This window comes from Oncorhynchus keta, unplaced genomic scaffold (assembly GCF_023373465.1).
Source record: "Oncorhynchus keta strain PuntledgeMale-10-30-2019 unplaced genomic scaffold, Oket_V2 Un_contig_400_pilon_pilon, whole genome shotgun sequence".
In the NCBI taxonomy this organism is placed as follows: domain Eukaryota; kingdom Metazoa; phylum Chordata; class Actinopteri; order Salmoniformes; family Salmonidae; genus Oncorhynchus; species Oncorhynchus keta.
The window spans coordinates 94,671-111,523 of record NW_026287554.1 but is presented as its reverse complement, the minus strand read 5'-3'; the positions used below and the strand labels follow the sequence as shown (position 1 = coordinate 111,523).

Here is a 16,853-nt window from a genome sequence, read left to right as displayed (position 1 = left end):
TGTGATGGTTGTATGAATGTTCTGTGATGGTTGTGTGAATGTTCTGTGGTGGTTGTATGAATGTTCTGTGATGGTTGTATGAATGTTCTGTGATGGTTGTATGAATGTTCTGTGATGGTTGTATGAATGTTCTGTGATGGTTGTATGAATGTTCTGTGATGGTTGTGTGAATGTTCTGTGATGGTTGTATGAATGTTCTGTGATGGTTGTATGAATGTTCTGTGATGGTTGTATGAATGTTCTGTGATGGTTGTGTGGAGGTTCTGTGATGGTTGTGTGGAGGTTCCTCCCAATACATTGAGGTTGACAGGTCTTCTCAGTGTTCTCTGACCCTGAGGTAGTGTTAGGGGTCAGGGTTAGGTAGGGTTACTGAGGTAGTGATAGGGGTCGGGGTTAGGTAGGGTTACTGAGGTAGTGTTAGGGGTCAGGGTTAGGTAGGGTTAGTGAGGTAGGGTTAGGGGTCAGGGTTAGGTAGGGTTACTGAGGTAGTGTTAGGGGTCAGGGTTAGGTAGGGTTACTGAGGTAGTGATAGGGGTCAGGGTTAGGTAGGGTTACTGAGGTAGTGTTAGGGGTCAGGGTTAGGTAGGGTTACTGAGGTAGTGTTAGGGGTCGGGGTTAGGTAGGGTTACTGAGGTAGGGTTAGGGGTCAGGGTTAGGTAGGGTTAGTGAGGTAGTGTTAGGGGTCGGGGTTAGGTAGGGTTAGTGAGATGGGGTCAGGGTTAGGTAGGGTTAGGGTCGGGGTTAGGTAGGGTTACTGAGGTAGGGTTAGGGGTCAGGGTTAGGTAGGGTTACTGAGGTAGTGATAGGGGTCAGGGTTAGGTAGGGTTAGTGAGATGGGGTCAGGGTTAGGTAGGGTTAGGGGTCGGGGTTAGGTAGGGTTACTGAGGTAGGGTTAGGGGTCAGGGTTAGGTAGGGTTACTGAGGTAGTGTTAGGGGTCAGGGTTAGGTAGGGTTAGTGAGGTAGGGTTAGGGGTCAGGATTAGGTAGGTTAGTGAGGTGGGGTCAGGGTTAGGTAGGGTTGGGGGTCAGGGTTAGGTAGGGTTACTGAGGTAGGGTTACGGGTCAGGGTTAGGTAGGGTTAGTGAAGTAGGGTTAGGGGTCTGGGTTGTTTGTTTGGTAGGGTTAGTTTGATAGACAGGTGTCAGATTTAGTGTCTGAGCCTGAACCAACTGACCTCTAAACTCTAACCTCTGACCTGGAAGTCTTATGAATAGCTCTCTGGCATTGCTGTCTGACCTCGTACCCGACAGGAAGTCTGAGGTCTTACGCAAAACACAACTCTGTCCTCCAGACTTCCAAATGACATCAATGCATGATTTAGGTAAAAGCCCACCCGACAGATAGTGATCTGAAGCTGGGATTGGCCTGACGGGGTAGCTTAGGGGTTTCAATCCTAGCTCTGCACATATGAACATATCCTTAGGCAGCTTTCCACTCCCTGAGACACCATGTCATTAGCTATGACACAGTCTGATGTGAGCCTGATACCTGCTACCTACCTGCTAACCTGCCTCAACACCTCAACCTACCTGCTGCTTGCCCTCGACATCACAGAGCTCTATCAGGTTCTACTGGGTTCACTCGGGTTCTACTAGATTCTACCAGGTTCTGAGGTTCTACCAGGTTCTACTAGGGTCTATCATACTGTTCCACTGTTCTCAGGGCGGGGTATCACCAAACATAGAGGTGAGCATTCACCAGGGTTAGAAGTTGGCTTTAAGCTTAGAGAGTGGAGGTGGCTTTAGGCTTAGAGAGTGGAGGTGGCTTTAGGCTTAGAGAGTGGAGGTGGCTTTAGGCTTAGAGAGTGGAGGTGGCTTTAGGCTTAGAGAGTGGAGGTGGCTTTAGGCTTAGAGAGTGGAGGTGGCTTTAGGCTTAGAGAGTGGAGGTGTCTTTAGGCTTAGAGAGTGGAGGTGTCTTTAGGCTTAGAGAGTGGAGGTGGCTTTAGGCTTAGAGAGTGGAGGTGTCTTTAGGCTTATAGAGTGGAGGTGTCTTTAGGCTTAGAGAGTGGAGGTGTCTTTAGGCTTAGAGAGTGGAGGTGTCTTTAGGCTTAGAGAGTGGAGGTGTCTTTAGGCTTATAGAGTGGTGGCTTTAGGATTAGAGAGTGGAGGTGTCTTTAGGCTTAGAGAGTGGAGGTGTCTTTAGGCTTATAGAGTGGTGGCTTTAGGATTAGACGTTGGGTTTCGGGTTAGAGAGTGGAGGTGGCTTCAGGCTTAGAGAGTGGAGGTGGCTTTAGGCTTAGAGAGTGGAGGTGGCTTTAGGCTTAGAGAGTGGAGGTGGCTTTAGGCTTAGAGAGTGGAGGTGGCTTCAGGCTTAGAGAGTGGAGTGGAGGTGAGTGGAGGTGGCTTTAGGCTTATAGTGGAGTGGAGGTGTCTTTAGGCTTAGAGAGTGGAGGTGTCTTTAGGCTTAGAGAGTGGTGGCTTTAGGATTAGAGAGTGGAGGTGGCTTTAGGCTTATAGAGTGTTGGCTTTAGGATTAGAGAGTGGAGGTGTCTTTAGGCTTATAGAGTGGTGGCTTTAGGATTAGAGAGTGGAGGTGTCTTTAGGCTTATAGAGTGGTGGCTTTAGGATTAGAGAGTGGAGGTGTCTTTAGGCTTATAGAGTGGTGGCTTTAGGCTTAGAGAGTGGAGGTGTCTTTAGGCTTAGAGAGTGGAGGTGTCTTTAGGCTTAGAGAGTGGAGGTGGCTTTAGGCTTAGAGAGTGGAGGTGTCTTTAGGCTTAGAGAGTGGAGGTGGCTTTAGGCTTAGAGAGTGGAGGTGTCTTTAGGCTTATAGAGTGGTGGTGGCTTTAGGCTTAGAGAGTGGAGGTAGCTTTAGGCTTAGAGAGTGGAGGTGGCTTCAGGCTTAGAGAGTGGAGGTGTCTTTAGGCTTATAGAGTGGTGGCTTTAGGCTTAGAGAGTGGTGGCTTTAGGCTTAGAGAGTGGAGGTGTCTTTAGGCTTAGAGAGTGGTGGCTTTAGGATTAGAGAGTGGAGGTGTCTTTAGGCTTATAGAGTGGAGGTGTCTTTAGGCTTATAGAGTGGTGGCTTTAGGATTAGAGAGTGGAGGTGGCTTTAGGCTTAGAGAGTGGAGGTGGCTTTAGGCTTAGAGAGTGGAGGTGTCTTTAGGCTTAGAGAGTGGAGGTGGCTTTAGGCTTAGAGAGTGGAGGTAGCTTTAGGCTTAGAGAGTGGTGGCTTTAGGATTAGAGAGTGGAGGTGTCTTTAGGCTTATAGAGTGGTGGCTTTAGGATTAGAGAGTGGAGGTGTCTTTAGGCTTATAGAGTGGAGGTGTCTTTAGGCTTATAGAGTGGAGGTGTCTTTAGGCTTATAGAGTGGAGGTGTCTTTAGGCTTATAGAGTGGTGGCTTTAGGATTAGAGAGTGGAGGTGGCTTTAGGCTTATAGAGTGGTGGCTTTAGGATTAGAGAGTGGAGGTGGCTTTAGGCTTATAGAGTGGTGTCTTTAGGCTTAGAGAGTGGAGGTGTCTTTAGGCTTAGAGAGTGGAGGTGTCTTTAGGCTTATAGAGTGGAGGTGTCTTTAGGCTTATAGAGTGGTGGCTTTAGGATTAGAGAGTGGAGGTGTCTTTAGGATTAGAGAGTGGAGGTGGCTTTAGGCTTAGAGAGTGGGGGTGTCTTTAGGCTTAGAGAGTGGAGGTGTCTTTAGGCTTAGAGAGTGGAGGTGTCTTTAGGCTTATAGAGTGGAGGTGTCTTTAGGCTTATAGAGTGGTGGCTTTAGGCTTAGAGAGTGGTGGCTTTAGGCTTAGAGAGTGGAGGTGGCTTTAGGCTTAGAGAGTGGTGGCTTTAGGCTTAGAGAGTGGAGGTGGCTTTAGGCTTAGAGAGTGGAGGTGGCTTTAGGCTTAGAGAGTGGAGGTGGCTTTAGGCTTAGAGAGTGGAGGTGGCTTTAGGCTTATAGAGTGGAGGTGGCTTTAGGCTTAGAGAGTGGAGGTGGCTTTAGGCTTATAGAGTGGAGGTGGCTTTAGGCTTAGAGAGTGGAGGTGGCTTTAGGCTTAGAGAGTGGTGGCTTTAGGCTTAGAGAGTGGAGGTGGCTTTAGGCTTAGAGAGTGGAGGTGGCTTTAGGCTTAGAGAGTGGAGGTGGCTTTAGGCTTAGAGAGTGGAGGTGGCTTTAGGCTTAGAGAGTGGAGGTGGCTTTAGGCTTAGAGAGTGGAGGTGGCTTTAGGCTTAGAGAGTGGAGGTGGCTTTAGGCTTAGAGAGTGGAGGTGGCTTTAGGCTTAGAGAGTGGAGGTGGCTTTAGGCTTAGAGAGTGGTGGCTTTAGGCTTAGAGAGTGGAGGTGGCTTTAGGCTTAGAGAGTGGAGGTGTCTTTAGGCTTATAGAGTGGTGTCTTTAGGCTTAGAGAGTGGAGGTGTCTTTAGGCTTATAGAGTGGTGTCTTTAGGCTTATAGAGTGGAGGTGTCTTTAGGCTTAGAGAGTGGAGGTGGCTTTAGGATTAGAGAGTGGAGGTGGCTTTAGGATTAGAGAGTGGAGGTGGCTTTAGGATTAGAGAGTGGAGGTGGCTTTAGGATTAGAGAGTGGAGGTGTCTTTAGGCTTAGAGAGTGGAGGTGGCTTTAGGATTAGAGAGTGGAGGTGGCTTTAGGATTAGAGAGTGGAGGTGGCTTTAGGCTTAGAGAGTGGAGGTGTCTTTAGGCTTATAGAGTGGTGGCTTTAGGATTAGACGTTGGGTTTCGGGTTAGAGAGTGGAGACGGTCAGACAGGATCAGATTAACAGGGAGAGGAGGGGGCTGAGAGACTCGTATGTCAGCAGGTCTGTCAAATACCCGTACATGTTCGTGGTTTGTCCATACAGCCAGACAGTACATATTTAGTCCACAATAACATTTGGACCAGATTTCTGTTTTCAACAGTCAGAGCAGTGATGTCATAGCATGAGCTGAATGACAGTGTAGATCCCCTACTGGTGATGTCATATCCCCTAGTGATCTTCTTTTTCATCTGCTGCCCTAGGTATATCAACAAGGCACGTTGTCTCTTCATACTAGGCTGTACTGTCCAGCCCCATGGTAGAGTATCTCCATGCTAGGCTGTACTGTCCAGCCCAATGGTAGAGTCTCTCCATGCTAGGCTGTACTGTCCAGCCCAATGGTAGAGTCTCTCCATGCTAGGCTGTACTGTCCAGCCCCAATGGTAGAGTCTCTCCATGCTAGGCTGTACTGTCCAGCCCAATGGTAGAGTCTCTCCATGCTAGGCTGTACTGTCCAGCCCAATGGTAGAGTCTCTCCATGCTAGGCTGTACTGTCCAGCCCAATGGTAGAGTCTCTCCATGCTAGGCTGTACTGTCCAGCCCAATGGTAGAGTCTCTCCATGCTAGGCTGTACTGTCCAGCCCCATGGTAGAGTCTCTCCATGCTAGGCTGTACTGTCCAGCTCCATGGTCTGAGTCTGAAGATGCTAGGCTGTACTGTCCAGCCCAATGGTAGAGTCTCTCCATGCTAGGCTGTACTGTCCAGCCCAATGGTAGAGTCTCTCCATGCTAGGCTGTACTGTCCAGCTCCATGGTCTGAGTCTGAAGATGCTAGGCTGTACTGTCCAGCCCAATGGTAGAGTCTCTCCATGCTAGGCTGTACTGTCCAGCCCAATGGTAGAGTCTCTCCATGCTAGGCTGTACTGTCCAGCTCCATGGTAGAGTCTCTCCATGCAGGCTGTACTGTCCAGCCCCATGGTAGAGTCTCTCCATGCAGGCTGTACTGTCCAGCTCCATGGTAGAGTCTCTCCATGCTAGGCTGTACTGTCCAGCTCCATGGTAGAGTCTCTCCATGCAGGCTGTACTGTCCAGCCCCATGGTAGAGTCTCTCCATGCAGGCTGTACTGTCCAGCCCCATGGTAGAGTCTCTCCATACTAGGCTGTACTGTCCAGCCCCATGGTAGAGTCTCTCCATACTAGGCTGTACTGTCCAGCCCCATGGTAGAGTCTCTCCATGCTAGGCTGTACTGTCCAGCCCCATGGTAGTGTCTCTCCATGCTAGGCTATACTGTCCAGCGCAATGGTAGAGTCTCTCCATGCTAGGCTGTACTGTCCAGCCCCATGGTAGAGTCTCTCTATGCAGGCTGTACTGTCCAGCCCCATGGTCTGAGTCTGAAGATGCTAGGCTGTACTGTCCAGCCCAATGGTAGAGTCTCTCCATGCTAGGCTGTACTGTCCAGCCCCATGGTCTGAGTCTGAAGATGGTGTACTGTCCAGCCCCATCTCTCCATGCTAGGCTGTACTGTCCAGCCCCATGGTAGAGTCTCTCCATGCAGGCTGTACTGTCCAGCCCCATGGTAGAGTCTCTCCATGCAGGCTGTACTGTCCAGCCCAATGGTAGAGTCTCTCCATGCAGGCTGTACTGTCCAGCTCCATGGTAGAGTCTCTCCATGCAGGCTGTACTGTCCAGCTCCATGGTAGAGTCTCTCCATGCTAGGCTGTACTGTCCAGCCCATGGTAGAGTCTCTCCATGCAGGCTGTACTGTCCAGCTCCATGGTAGAGTCTCTCCATGCTAGGCTGTACTGTCCAGCCCATGGTAGAGTCTCTCCATGGGCTGAGTCCAGCCCCATGGTAGAGTCTCCATGCAGGCTGTACTGTCCAGCCCATGGTAGAGTCTCTCCATGCTAGGCTGTACTGTCCAGCCCCATGGTAGAGTCTCTCCATACTAGGCTGTACTGTCCAGCCCCATGGTAGAGTCTCTCCATGCTAGGCTGTACTGTCCAGCCCCATGGTAGTGTCTCTCCATGCTAGGCTCTGTCCAGCTCCATGGTAGAGTCTCCCATGCTAGGCTGTACTGTCCAGCCCCATGGTAGAGTCTCTCCATGCAGGCTGTACTGTCCAGCCCCATGGTCTGAGTCTGAAGATGCTAGGCTGTACTGTCCAGCCCAATGGTAGAGTCTCTCCATGCAGGCTGTACTGTCCAGCCCCATGGTCTGAGTCTGAAGATGCTAGGCTGTACTGTCCAGCCCCATGGTAGAGTCTCTCCATGCTAGGCTGTACTGTCCAGCCCCATGGTAGAGTCTCTCCATGCAGGCTGTACTGTCCAGCTCCATGGTAGAGTCTCTCCATGCAGGCTGTACTGTCCAGCCCAATGGTAGAGTCTCTCCATGCAGGCTGTACTGTCCAGCCCCATGGTAGAGTCTCCCATGGGCTGTACTGTCCAGCTCCATGGTAGAGTCTCTCCATGCTAGGCTGTACTGTCCAGCCCCATGGTAGAGTCTCTCCATGCAGGCTGTACTGTCCAGCCCCATGGTAGAGTCTCTCCATGCAGGCTGTACTGTCCAGCCCCATGGTAGAGTCTGTACTGTACTGTCAGCCCATGGTCTGAGTCTGAAGATGCTAGGCTGTACTGTCCAGCTCCATGGTAGAGTCTCTCCATGCAGGCTGTACTGTCCAGCTCCATGGTAGAGTCTCTCCATGCAGGCTGTACTGTCCAGCTCCATGGTCTGAGTCTGAAGATGCTAGGCTGTACTGTCCAGCTCCATGGTAGAGTCTCTCCATGCAGGCTGTACTGTCCAGCCCCATGGTAGAGTCTCTCCATGCAGGCTGTACTGTCCAGCTCCATGGTAGAGTCTCTCCATGCAGGCTGTACTGTCCAGCCCCATGGTAGAGTCTCCCATGCAGGCTGTACTGTCCAGCTCCATGGTAGAGTCTCTCCATGCAGGCTGTACTGTCCAGCTCCATGGTCTGAGTCTGAATGCTAGGCTGTACTGTCCAGCTCCATGGTAGAGTCTCTCCATGCAGGCTGTACTGTCCAGCCCCATGGTAGAGTCTCTCCATGCAGGCTGTACTGTCCAGCTCCATGGTCTGAGTCTGAAGATGCTAGGCTGTACTGTCCAGCTCCATGGTAGAGTCTCTCCATGCAGGCTGTACTGTCCAGCCCCATGGTAGAGTCTCTCCATGCAGGCTGTACTGTCCAGCTCCATGGTAGAGTCTCTCCATGCAGGCTGTACTGTCCAGCCCCATGGTAGAGTCTCTCCATGATAGGCTGTACTGTCCAGCCCCATGGTCTGAGTCTGAAGATGCTAGGCTGTACTGTCCAGCCCCATGGTAGAGTCTCTCCATGCAGGCTGTACTGTCCAGCCCCATGGTGGAGTCTCTCCATGCAGGCTGTACTGTCCAGCCCCATGGTAGAGTCTCTCCATGCAGGCTGTACTGTCCAGCTCCATGGTAGAGTCTCTCCATGCAGGCTGTATTGTCCAGCTCCATGGTCTGAGTCTGAAGATGCTCGGCTGTGTGGTGGCTGTGGAGCCACATGTTAGGAGTTCTTGGTTTATTTTTTATTTTATTTTTTCCTTTGATGATGACTTCAATAAATAACAAATATATTTATATATCATATATAGCCATGTAGAAACTACATGTATTTCACATAACTTAAATAATAATTTATATGTACAGCCCCCCTTCACAATAAGGAAATATATTCCATAATGTCTATGGTCGGGTTGTGTGTTTACGTCCTGCGGTGTTTCCGTGACAACGCACAGACACAGGAAGTGTCTATCCGTATCCAGCGCCAGCCCACAGAGGTACGGTCCTGCGTCAGAGCTCTGACGTACGTCTGAGAGGTCTTACACTGCGAGTTCCAGTGTTTGTCATCGATGCCGCGACAGCCGCTCTTAAAAGGTTTGGCAGTCCGACACTTGGTCTCATAGAAGTACTGCTTAACAAAGTTGCTTTCGGCGGTTCCCATCTTTATCTGATCCAGGACGGTGACCTGACGACCCCTGATGTCCACCGCATTCGTCTTGTCTGTCACCCACTGTGATTGGCTGTCACAGACGGAGTACTCCCCGCGGTAACTCTTGTGTTCTGCGTATCTCTTCCTGCGGGTCTTGTTGGTTCTGTCAGAGCTGCCCACGTAGTCATCTATAGAGTAGAGCGGAGGAGGCTGCAGGGGCGCCCGCTCACTCAGCAGGACCCGGGGAGAGTTGTAGTGTTTCTGCTGCCCCAGCAGGTCAGACGACCTGGGCTGGTACAGCGAGCTGCGCCTCTCCAGGAATCTACTGTTGTCCAGAGGGGTGTCAATGGCGAGCAGGCCCAACGGTGGCAATGTGTGCTGGGCCTGCCTGTCCTGGCCCTCACCCTGCCTCCCCCGGCCACGGGTCAGGTCCGCCTGCAGCAGCTGGATGATGAGGGAGTTGATGGGGTCCTGGGTGGGCGGGGGCTGCTGGCGCTCCATGTGCGTTGCCTGGATACCGTAGAGGTACGCTAGGAACAACACATACAGCAACATGGACATCACTAGATTCACCTGTAAGATCTGTGGAGTAGAGGAGACAGGATATCAGTTATTAATCACCTATAATCAATAATTACACCACTAGATTCACCTGTCAGATCTGTGGAGTAGAGGAGACAGGATATCAGTTATTAATCACCTATAATCAATAATTACACCACTAGATTCACCTGTCAGATCTGTGGAGTAGAGGAGACAGAATATCAGTTATTAATCACCTATAATCAATAATTACACCACTAGATTCACCTGTAAGATCTGTGGAGTAGAGGAGACAGGATATCAGTTATTAATCACCTATAATCAATAATTACACCACTAGATTCACCTGTCAGATCTGTGGAGTAGAGGAGACAGAATATCAGTTATTAATCACCTATAATCAATAACTACACCACTTGATTCAGTTACTAATTCAGATCAGTTATAATTTATTAATCACCTGGAGCATTATCAACATTTTATATTCTGAATCCAGAATCATGCCAAAATGCTAATAGAATTAGTCCTGGAACATTATGAATGTTGTTTTATGCTCTGAATCTAGAATCATGCCAAAATGCTAATAGAATTAGTCCTGGAACATTATGAATGTTGTTTTATGCTCTGAATCTAGAATCATGCCAAAATGCTAATAGAATTAGTCCTGGAACATTATGAATGTTGTTTTATTTCTGAATCTAGAATCATGCCAAAATGCTAATAGAATTAGTCCTGGAACATTATGAATGTTGTTTTATATTCTGAATCTAGAATCATGCCAAAATACTAATAGAATTAGTCCTGGAACATTATGAATGTTGTTTTATGTTCTGAATCTAGAATCATGCCAAAATACTAATAGAATTAGTCCTGGAACATTATGAATGTTGTTTTATGCTCTGAATCTAGAATCATGCCAAAATACTAATAGAATTAGTCCTGGAACATTATGAATGTTGTTTTATGTTCTGAATCTAGAATCATGCCAAAATGCTGACATTCTACCCGTCCCGGACCTGCTGTTTTCGACTCTCTCACTACCGCACCTGCTGTCTCTAACTTTGAATGATCGCCTATGAAAGGCCGACTGACATTTACTCCTGAGGTGCTGACCTGTTGCACCCTCTACAATCACTGTCATTATTATTATTATTTGACCCTGCTGGTCATCTATGAACGTTTGAATATTTTGGACATGTTCTGTTATAATCTCAACCCGACATAGCCAGAAGAGGACTGGCATTCCCTCTCCCCTCTCTAGGGAGTTTTTCCTAGCCACCGTGCTTCTGCCTGTGTTTGGGATTTAGGCTGGGTTTCTGTACAGCACTTTGTGACATCGGCTGATGTAAGAAGGGCTTTATAAATACATTTGATTGATTGATTTTATGTTCTGAATCTAGAAAATGATGTCAAAAGGACTAGGAGTAGGAGGAGATGGAGGGGGACAAGGAGGAGGAGGGGGGAGAGGGACTAGGAGGAGGAGGAGGAGGAGGGGAGAGGGACTAGGAGGAGGAGGGGGAGAGGGACTAGGAGGAGGAGGGGGGAGGGGGACTAGAAGGAGGAGGGGGAGAGGGACTAGGAGGAGGAGGAGGAGGGGGAGAGGGACTAGGAGGAGGAGGGGAGGGGGACTAGGAGGAGGAGGGAGGGGGAGAGGGACTAGGAGGAGGAGGGGGAGAGGACTAGGGAGGAGGAGGAAGGGGAGGGGGGGACTAGAAGGAGGAGGAGGGGGGGACCAGGAGGAGGGGGGAGGGGGACTAGGAGGAGCGGGAGAGGGACTAGGAGGAGGAGGGGGACTAGGAGGAGGAGGGGAGGGTACTAGGAGGAGGAGGAGGAGGGGGGGGGAGGGGACTAGGAGGAGGAGGAGGGGGGGACTAGGAGGAGGAGGAGGGGGAGGGGTCTAGGAGGAGGAGGAGGGGAGAGGGTCTAGGAGGAGGAGGAGGGGGAGGGGACGAGGAGGAGGAGGGGGACAAGGAGGAGGAGGGGGAGAGGGACTAGGAGGGGGAGGGGGACGAGGAGGACTCTCTACCCTCCAGAGGCCCCATGTCCCCTCAGCGCTGAGTCCCTTCTCTACCCTCCAGAGGCCCCATGTCCCCCCCCTCAGCGCTGAGTCCCTTCTCTACCCTCCAGAGGCCCCATGTCCCCCTCAGCGCTGAGTCCCTTCTCTACCCTCCAGAGGCTCCATGTCCCCACTCCCCTCAGCGCTGAGTCCCTTCTCTACCCTCCAGAGGCCCCATGTCCCCTCAGCGCTGAGTCCCTTCTCTACCCTCCAGAGGCCCCATGTCCCCCTCAGCGCTGAGTCCCTTCTCTACCCTCCAGAGGCCCCATGTCCCCCTCAGCGCTGAGTCCCTTCTCTACCCTCCAGAGGCCCATGTCCCCCTCAGCGCTGAGTCCCTTCTCTACCCTCCAGAGGCCCCATGTCCCCTCAGCGCTGAGTCCCTTCTCTACCCTCCAGAGGCCCCATGTCCCCCTCAGCGCTGAGTCCCTTCTCTACCCTCCAGAGGCCCCATGAGAGAATGAAAAATGGTTCGATAATGAAATCTAAAGAAGTCATTGAGAAATATATCTAATCAAAAACACAGAGAACCAGACAACAAAAATATAGGCCTTCAATATGGGGAAACACTGAAGCAATACAAACACACCCTGAGAACAGAGGAACAGAACATTAGAAATCAGCTGGATGGAGTTGAGGAATTCATAGAATCAAACCACTTCTGGGAGAATTGTAATAAATGAAACAAACATAATTTGGCTCTCCCAAATGGGGATATGTGGAGAAATCACTTTACAAACCTCATCATTTGGCTCTCCCAAATGGGGATATGTGGAGAAATCACTTTACAAACCTCATCATTTGGCTCTCCCAAATGGGGATATGTGGAGAAATCACTTTGCAAACCTCATCATTTGGCTCTCCCAAATGGGGATATGTGGAGAAATCACTGTACAAACCTCATCATTTGGCTCTCCCAAATGGGAATATGTGGAGAAATCACTTTGCAAACCTCATCATTTGGCTCTCCCAAATGGGGATATGTGGAGAAATCACTTTGCAAACCTCATCATTTGGCTCTCCCAAATGGGGATATGTGGAGAAATCACTGTACAAACCTCATCATTTGGCTCTCCCAAATGGGAATATGTGGAGAAATCACTTTGACAAACCTCATAATTTGGCTCTACAACCCAAAAAGACCAGTGGATACCCCAGTTACAGAATAAGATTTATTGGAAAAACTATGCACTCTACAACCCCAAAAGACCAGTGGATACCCTAACCCTGTGGTGCTGATGGTATTTTAAATGGGCAGACTGATAAAGACATGGTAAAGGGCAGACTGATAAAGGGCTGACAGATAAAGACATGGTAAATGGCAGACTGATAAAGACATGGTAAAGGGCAGACTGATAAAGACATGGTAAAGGACAGACTGATAAAGACATGGTAAAGGGCAGACTGATAAAGACATGGTAAAGGGCAGACTGATAAAGACATGGTAAAGGGCAGACTGATAAAGGGCAGACTGATAAGACATGGTAAAGGGCTGACAGATAAAGACATGGTAAAGTGCAGACTGATAAAGGGCAGACTGATAAGACATGGTAAAGGGCAGACTGATAAAGGCATGGTAAAGGGCAGACTGATAAAGGGCTGACAGATAAAGACATGGTAAAGGGCAGACTGATAAAGACATGGTAAAGGGCAGACTGATAAAGGGCTGACAGATAAAGACATGGTAAATGGCAGACTGATAAAGACATGGTAAAGGGCAGACTGATAAAGACATGGTAAAGGACAGACTGATAAAGACATGGTAAAGGGCAGACTGATAAAGGGCAGACTGATAAGACATGGTAAAGGGCAGACTGATAAAGGGCAGACTGATAAGACATGGTAAAGGGCTGACAGATAAAGACATGGTAAAGTGCAGACTGATAAAGGGCAGACTGATAAGACATGGTAAAGGGCAGACTGATAAAGACATGGTAAAGGGCTGACAGATAAAGACATGGTAAAGGGCAGACTGATAAAGACATGGTAAAGGGCAGACTGATAAAGACATGGTAAAGGGCAGACTGATAAAGACATGGTAAAGGGCAGACTGATAAAGACATGGTAAAGGGCTGACAGATAAAGACATGGTAAAGGGCAGACTGATAAAGACATGGTAAAGGGCAGACTGATAAAGACATGGAAAGGGCAGACTGATAAAGACATGGTAAAGGGTAGACTGGTCCAGTCAGGGCACAGAGACAGAGTTCTGATCTAATACTTTAGACCACAGGACTGCTGGTGGATAGAAACTCTCCCAGTTTCAGCCACTGCCTTTGGCATTATACCCCACTTCCAGCCCTCTACCACAGCCTCAGCCCTCTACCTTGGCCCCAGCTCCAGTCCTCTACCTTAGCCCCAGGTCCAGCCCTCTACCTTGGCTCCAGCTCCAGCCCTCTACCTCGGCCCCAGTTCCAGTCCTCTACCTTGGCCCCAGCTCCAGCAGTCTACCTCAGCTCCAGCTCCAGTCCTCTACCTTGGCCCCAGCTACAGCAGTCTACCTCAGCTCCAGCTCCAGTCCTCTACATCGGCTCCAGCTCCAGTCCTCTACCTTGGCCCCAGTTCCAGTCCTCTACCTCAGCTCCAGCTCCAGTCCTCTACCTTGGCCCCAGTTCCAGTCCTCTACCTCAGCTCCAGCCCTCTACCTCAGCTCCAGCTCCAGTCCTCTACCTTGGCCCCAGTTCCAGCCCTCTACCTCGGCCCCAGCTCCAGTCCTCTACCTCGGCCCCAGCTCCAGTCCTCTACCTCGGCCCCAGCTCCAGCCCTCTACCTCGGGCCCAGCTCCAGTCCTCTACCTCGGCCCCAGCTCCAGTCCTATACCTCGGCCCCAGCTCCAGTTCTATACCTCGGCCCCAGCTCCAGTCCTCTACCTCGGCCCCAGCTCCAGCCCTCTACCTCGGCCCCAGCTCCAGTCCTCTACCTCGGCCCCAGCTCCAGTCCTCTACCTCGGCCCCAGCTCCAGTCCTATACCTCGGCCCCAGCTCCAGCCCTCTACCTCGGCCCCAGCTCCAGTCCTCTACCTCGGCCCCAGCTCCAGCCCTCTACCTCGGCCCCAGCTCCAGTCCCCGACCTCGGCCCCAGCTCCAGTCCCCGACCTCGGCCCCAGCTCCAGTCCTCTACCTCGGCCCCAGCTCCAGCCCTCTACCTCGGCCCCAGCTCCAGTCCTCTACCTCGGCCCCAGCTCCAGTCCTCTACCTCGGCCCCAGCTCCAGTTCTATACCTCGGCCCCAGCTCCAGTTCTATACCTCGGCCCCAGCTCCAGCCCTCTACCTCGGCCCCAGCTCCAGTCCTCTACCTCGGCCCCAGCTCCAGTCCTCTACCTCGGCCCCAGCTCCAGCCCTATACCTCGGCCCCAGCTCCAGCCCTCTACCTCGGCCCCAGCTCCAGTCCTCTACCTCAGCCCCAGCTCCAGTTCTATACCTCGGCCCCAGCTCCAGTTCTATACCTCGTCCCCAGCTCCAGCCCTCTACCTCGGCCCCAGCTCCAGTCCTCTACCTCGGCCCCAGCTCCAGTCCTCTACCTCGGCCCCAGCTCCAGTCCTATACCTCGGCCCCAGCTCCAGCCCTCGACCTCGGCCCCAGCTCCAGTCCTCTACCTCGGCCCCAGCTCCAGCCCTCTACCTCGGCCCCAGCTCCAGTCCCCGACCTCGGCCCCAGTTCCAGTCCCCGACCTCGGCCCCAGTTCCAGTCCCCGACCTCGGCCCCAGCTCCAGCCCTCTACCTTGGCCCCAGCTCCAGCCCTCTACCTCGGCCCCAGCTCCAGTCCTCTACCTCGGCCCCAGCTCCAGCCCTCTACCTCGGCCCCAGCTCCAGTCCTCTACCTCGGCCCCAGCTCCAGCCCTCTACCTCGGCCCCAGCTCCAGTCCTCTACCTCGGCCCCAGCTCCAGTCCTCTACCTCGGCCCCAGCTCCAGTCCTCTACCTCGGCCCCAGCTCCAGTCCTCTACCTCGGCCCCAGCTCCAGTCCCCGACCTCGGTCCCAGCTCCAGTCCCCGACCTCGGCCCCAGCTCCAGTCCTCTACCTCGGCCCCAGCTCCAGTCCCCGACCTCGGCCCCAGTTCCAGTCCTCTACCTCGGCCCCAGCTCCAGCCCTCTACCTCGGCCCCAGCTCCAGTCCCGACCTCGGCCCCAGCTCCAGTCCTCTACCTCGGCCCCAGCTCCAGTCCTCTTCCTCATAACCTAAAACCCAAGGCCAAATCTACACTGGAATTGCTTAACAAGAAGACAGTGACTGTTCTTGAGTGGCCAAGTTACAGTTTTGACAGAGTTTGAAGAATTCTGAAGAAAGATGGGCAAATATTGCACAATCTAGGTGTGGAAAGCTCTTAGAAACTTCCCCAGAAAGACTCACAGCAGTAATCACTGCCAAAGGTGCTTCTACTCAGTATCTAAAAACCTGTTTTCACTTTGTCATTATGAGGTATTGTGTGTAGATGGGTGAGAAAAATATACAATTGAATTGATTTTGAATTCAGGCTGTAACAACACAACGTGGAATAAGTGGTAAGGATACTTTCTGAAGACCCTGTATTCTCTATCCATGGACCTAGTCCACTGTGCCTCCAGGCATGTTTGTTTACGCATACAAAGCTGTTCATTTCATTCTATTCAAACAGACCTCATTTCAAAGGAAACAAGCACTCATTAGGATCTGGTGTAGCCAGTTAGTGGTTGCAGACAACACACCTGAACACACTTAACAAGATGGAGGATAGAGAGCTTTGTTGATGCTGATAATGGAATGTATATGTTTTTAAATGACATTCTTAGAATGTTCTTTGAACGTTACTAATGTTTTCTGGTGGTTTTTACGGTTTTCTTAATGTTCTGAGAACATGACTTCAAATAGAACCATGAGGAGACCTGCAGAAAAAGTTATGCTGAAGTACTGAAATTCCCACAGAAGAATGTTGTTTCTTAACTTTCTCTGAATGTTAACTTTCTTTAAAGGCCCAGCACAGTCATCCTAGTTCCCAAGTAAAAATAAATGACCAAAACATTACCAATAATATTTTTATGCTCAGAATGACAGAAACTGTACCTTTTCTCTAATCTCTAACTATCAGGAAGTCTGAAAGAACAGACTGACAGCTCTTTGAAACACACACGACCACAAGGTCGTTGCCAGGTAGCAAGGTACAACGGGTCACATGTCATTGATGACCAGGTAAACAATGGACCACATGTCATCTCAACCCATTTTCTCTGAAGCAACAAAAGCAGCAACAGCTGCGCAATCAGTGTTGGACACGGGACGATATATTGAATGGCAAGGGTTGCTACACATGGGAGGAGATCCTGGCGGGAAGGGATCGCCTTCCATGGGAACAGGTGGAGGCAGCGAGGAGAGCAGAGGCAGCCGGAGAGAGGAGCCGGCGATATGAGGGAACACGGTTGGCAAGGAAGCCCGGGAGTCAGCCCCAAATATTTCTTGGGGGGAGGCTCACAGGGAGTATGGCTACGCCAGGTAGGAGACCTGCGCAAACTCCCTGTGCTTACCGGGGGGCTAGAGTGACCGGGCAGGCACCGTGTTATGCTGTGGTGCGCACGGTGTCTCCAGTGCGGGTGCATTGGTCCTGTATCTGTGTTAGTTTACACAAGTATAGGCTGTTTCGGTTTAGGCAGTTACG

General features: G+C 51.1%; 1 protein-coding gene and 2 long non-coding RNA genes across 7 annotated transcripts; 2 read left to right on the top strand and 1 right to left on the bottom strand.

Moving 5' to 3' along the window:
• The first annotated feature begins 121 nt into the window (after positions 1 to 121).
• Positions 122 to 1,294, top strand: LOC127924413 (uncharacterized). 3 transcript variants are annotated; one of them, XR_008117859.1, is made up of 3 exons: positions 122 to 194; positions 261 to 559; positions 797 to 1,294. It is a non-coding gene; the product is annotated as an uncharacterized LOC127924413 (long non-coding RNA). The 3 variants fall into 3 exon arrangements; XR_008117858.1 differs by having other exon boundaries at positions 261 to 596; XR_008117860.1 differs by having other exon boundaries at positions 261 to 723; positions 850 to 1,294.
• Positions 1,295 to 1,713: 419 nt separating this feature from the next.
• LOC127924412 (uncharacterized) lies at positions 1,714 to 5,329 on the top strand. Of its 3 annotated transcripts, none has more exons than XR_008117857.1 (3): positions 1,714 to 1,935; positions 2,061 to 2,298; positions 2,367 to 5,329. It is a non-coding gene; the product is annotated as an uncharacterized LOC127924412 (long non-coding RNA). The 3 variants fall into 3 exon arrangements; XR_008117856.1 differs by having other exon boundaries at positions 1,714 to 2,298; positions 2,367 to 3,787; positions 3,863 to 5,329; XR_008117855.1 differs by having other exon boundaries at positions 1,714 to 2,298; positions 2,367 to 4,500; positions 4,551 to 5,329.
• Positions 5,330 to 7,710: 2,381 nt separating this feature from the next.
• On the bottom strand, positions 7,711 to 9,265 carry LOC118383328 (neurotrophin-3). Its single transcript, XM_035769888.2, has one exon. The coding sequence runs from the start codon at positions 9,188 to 9,190 to the stop codon at positions 8,402 to 8,404; it is 789 nt and encodes a 262-aa protein (XP_035625781.2). The 5' UTR covers positions 9,191 to 9,265; the 3' UTR covers positions 7,711 to 8,401.
• Positions 9,266 to 16,853: the final 7,588 nt, after the last annotated feature.

Coding starts and splice junctions, on each gene's coding strand:
- LOC118383328 (XM_035769888.2), bottom strand. CDS start 9,190: ATGTCCATGTTGCTGTATGTGTTGTTCCTAGCGTACCTCTACGGTATC.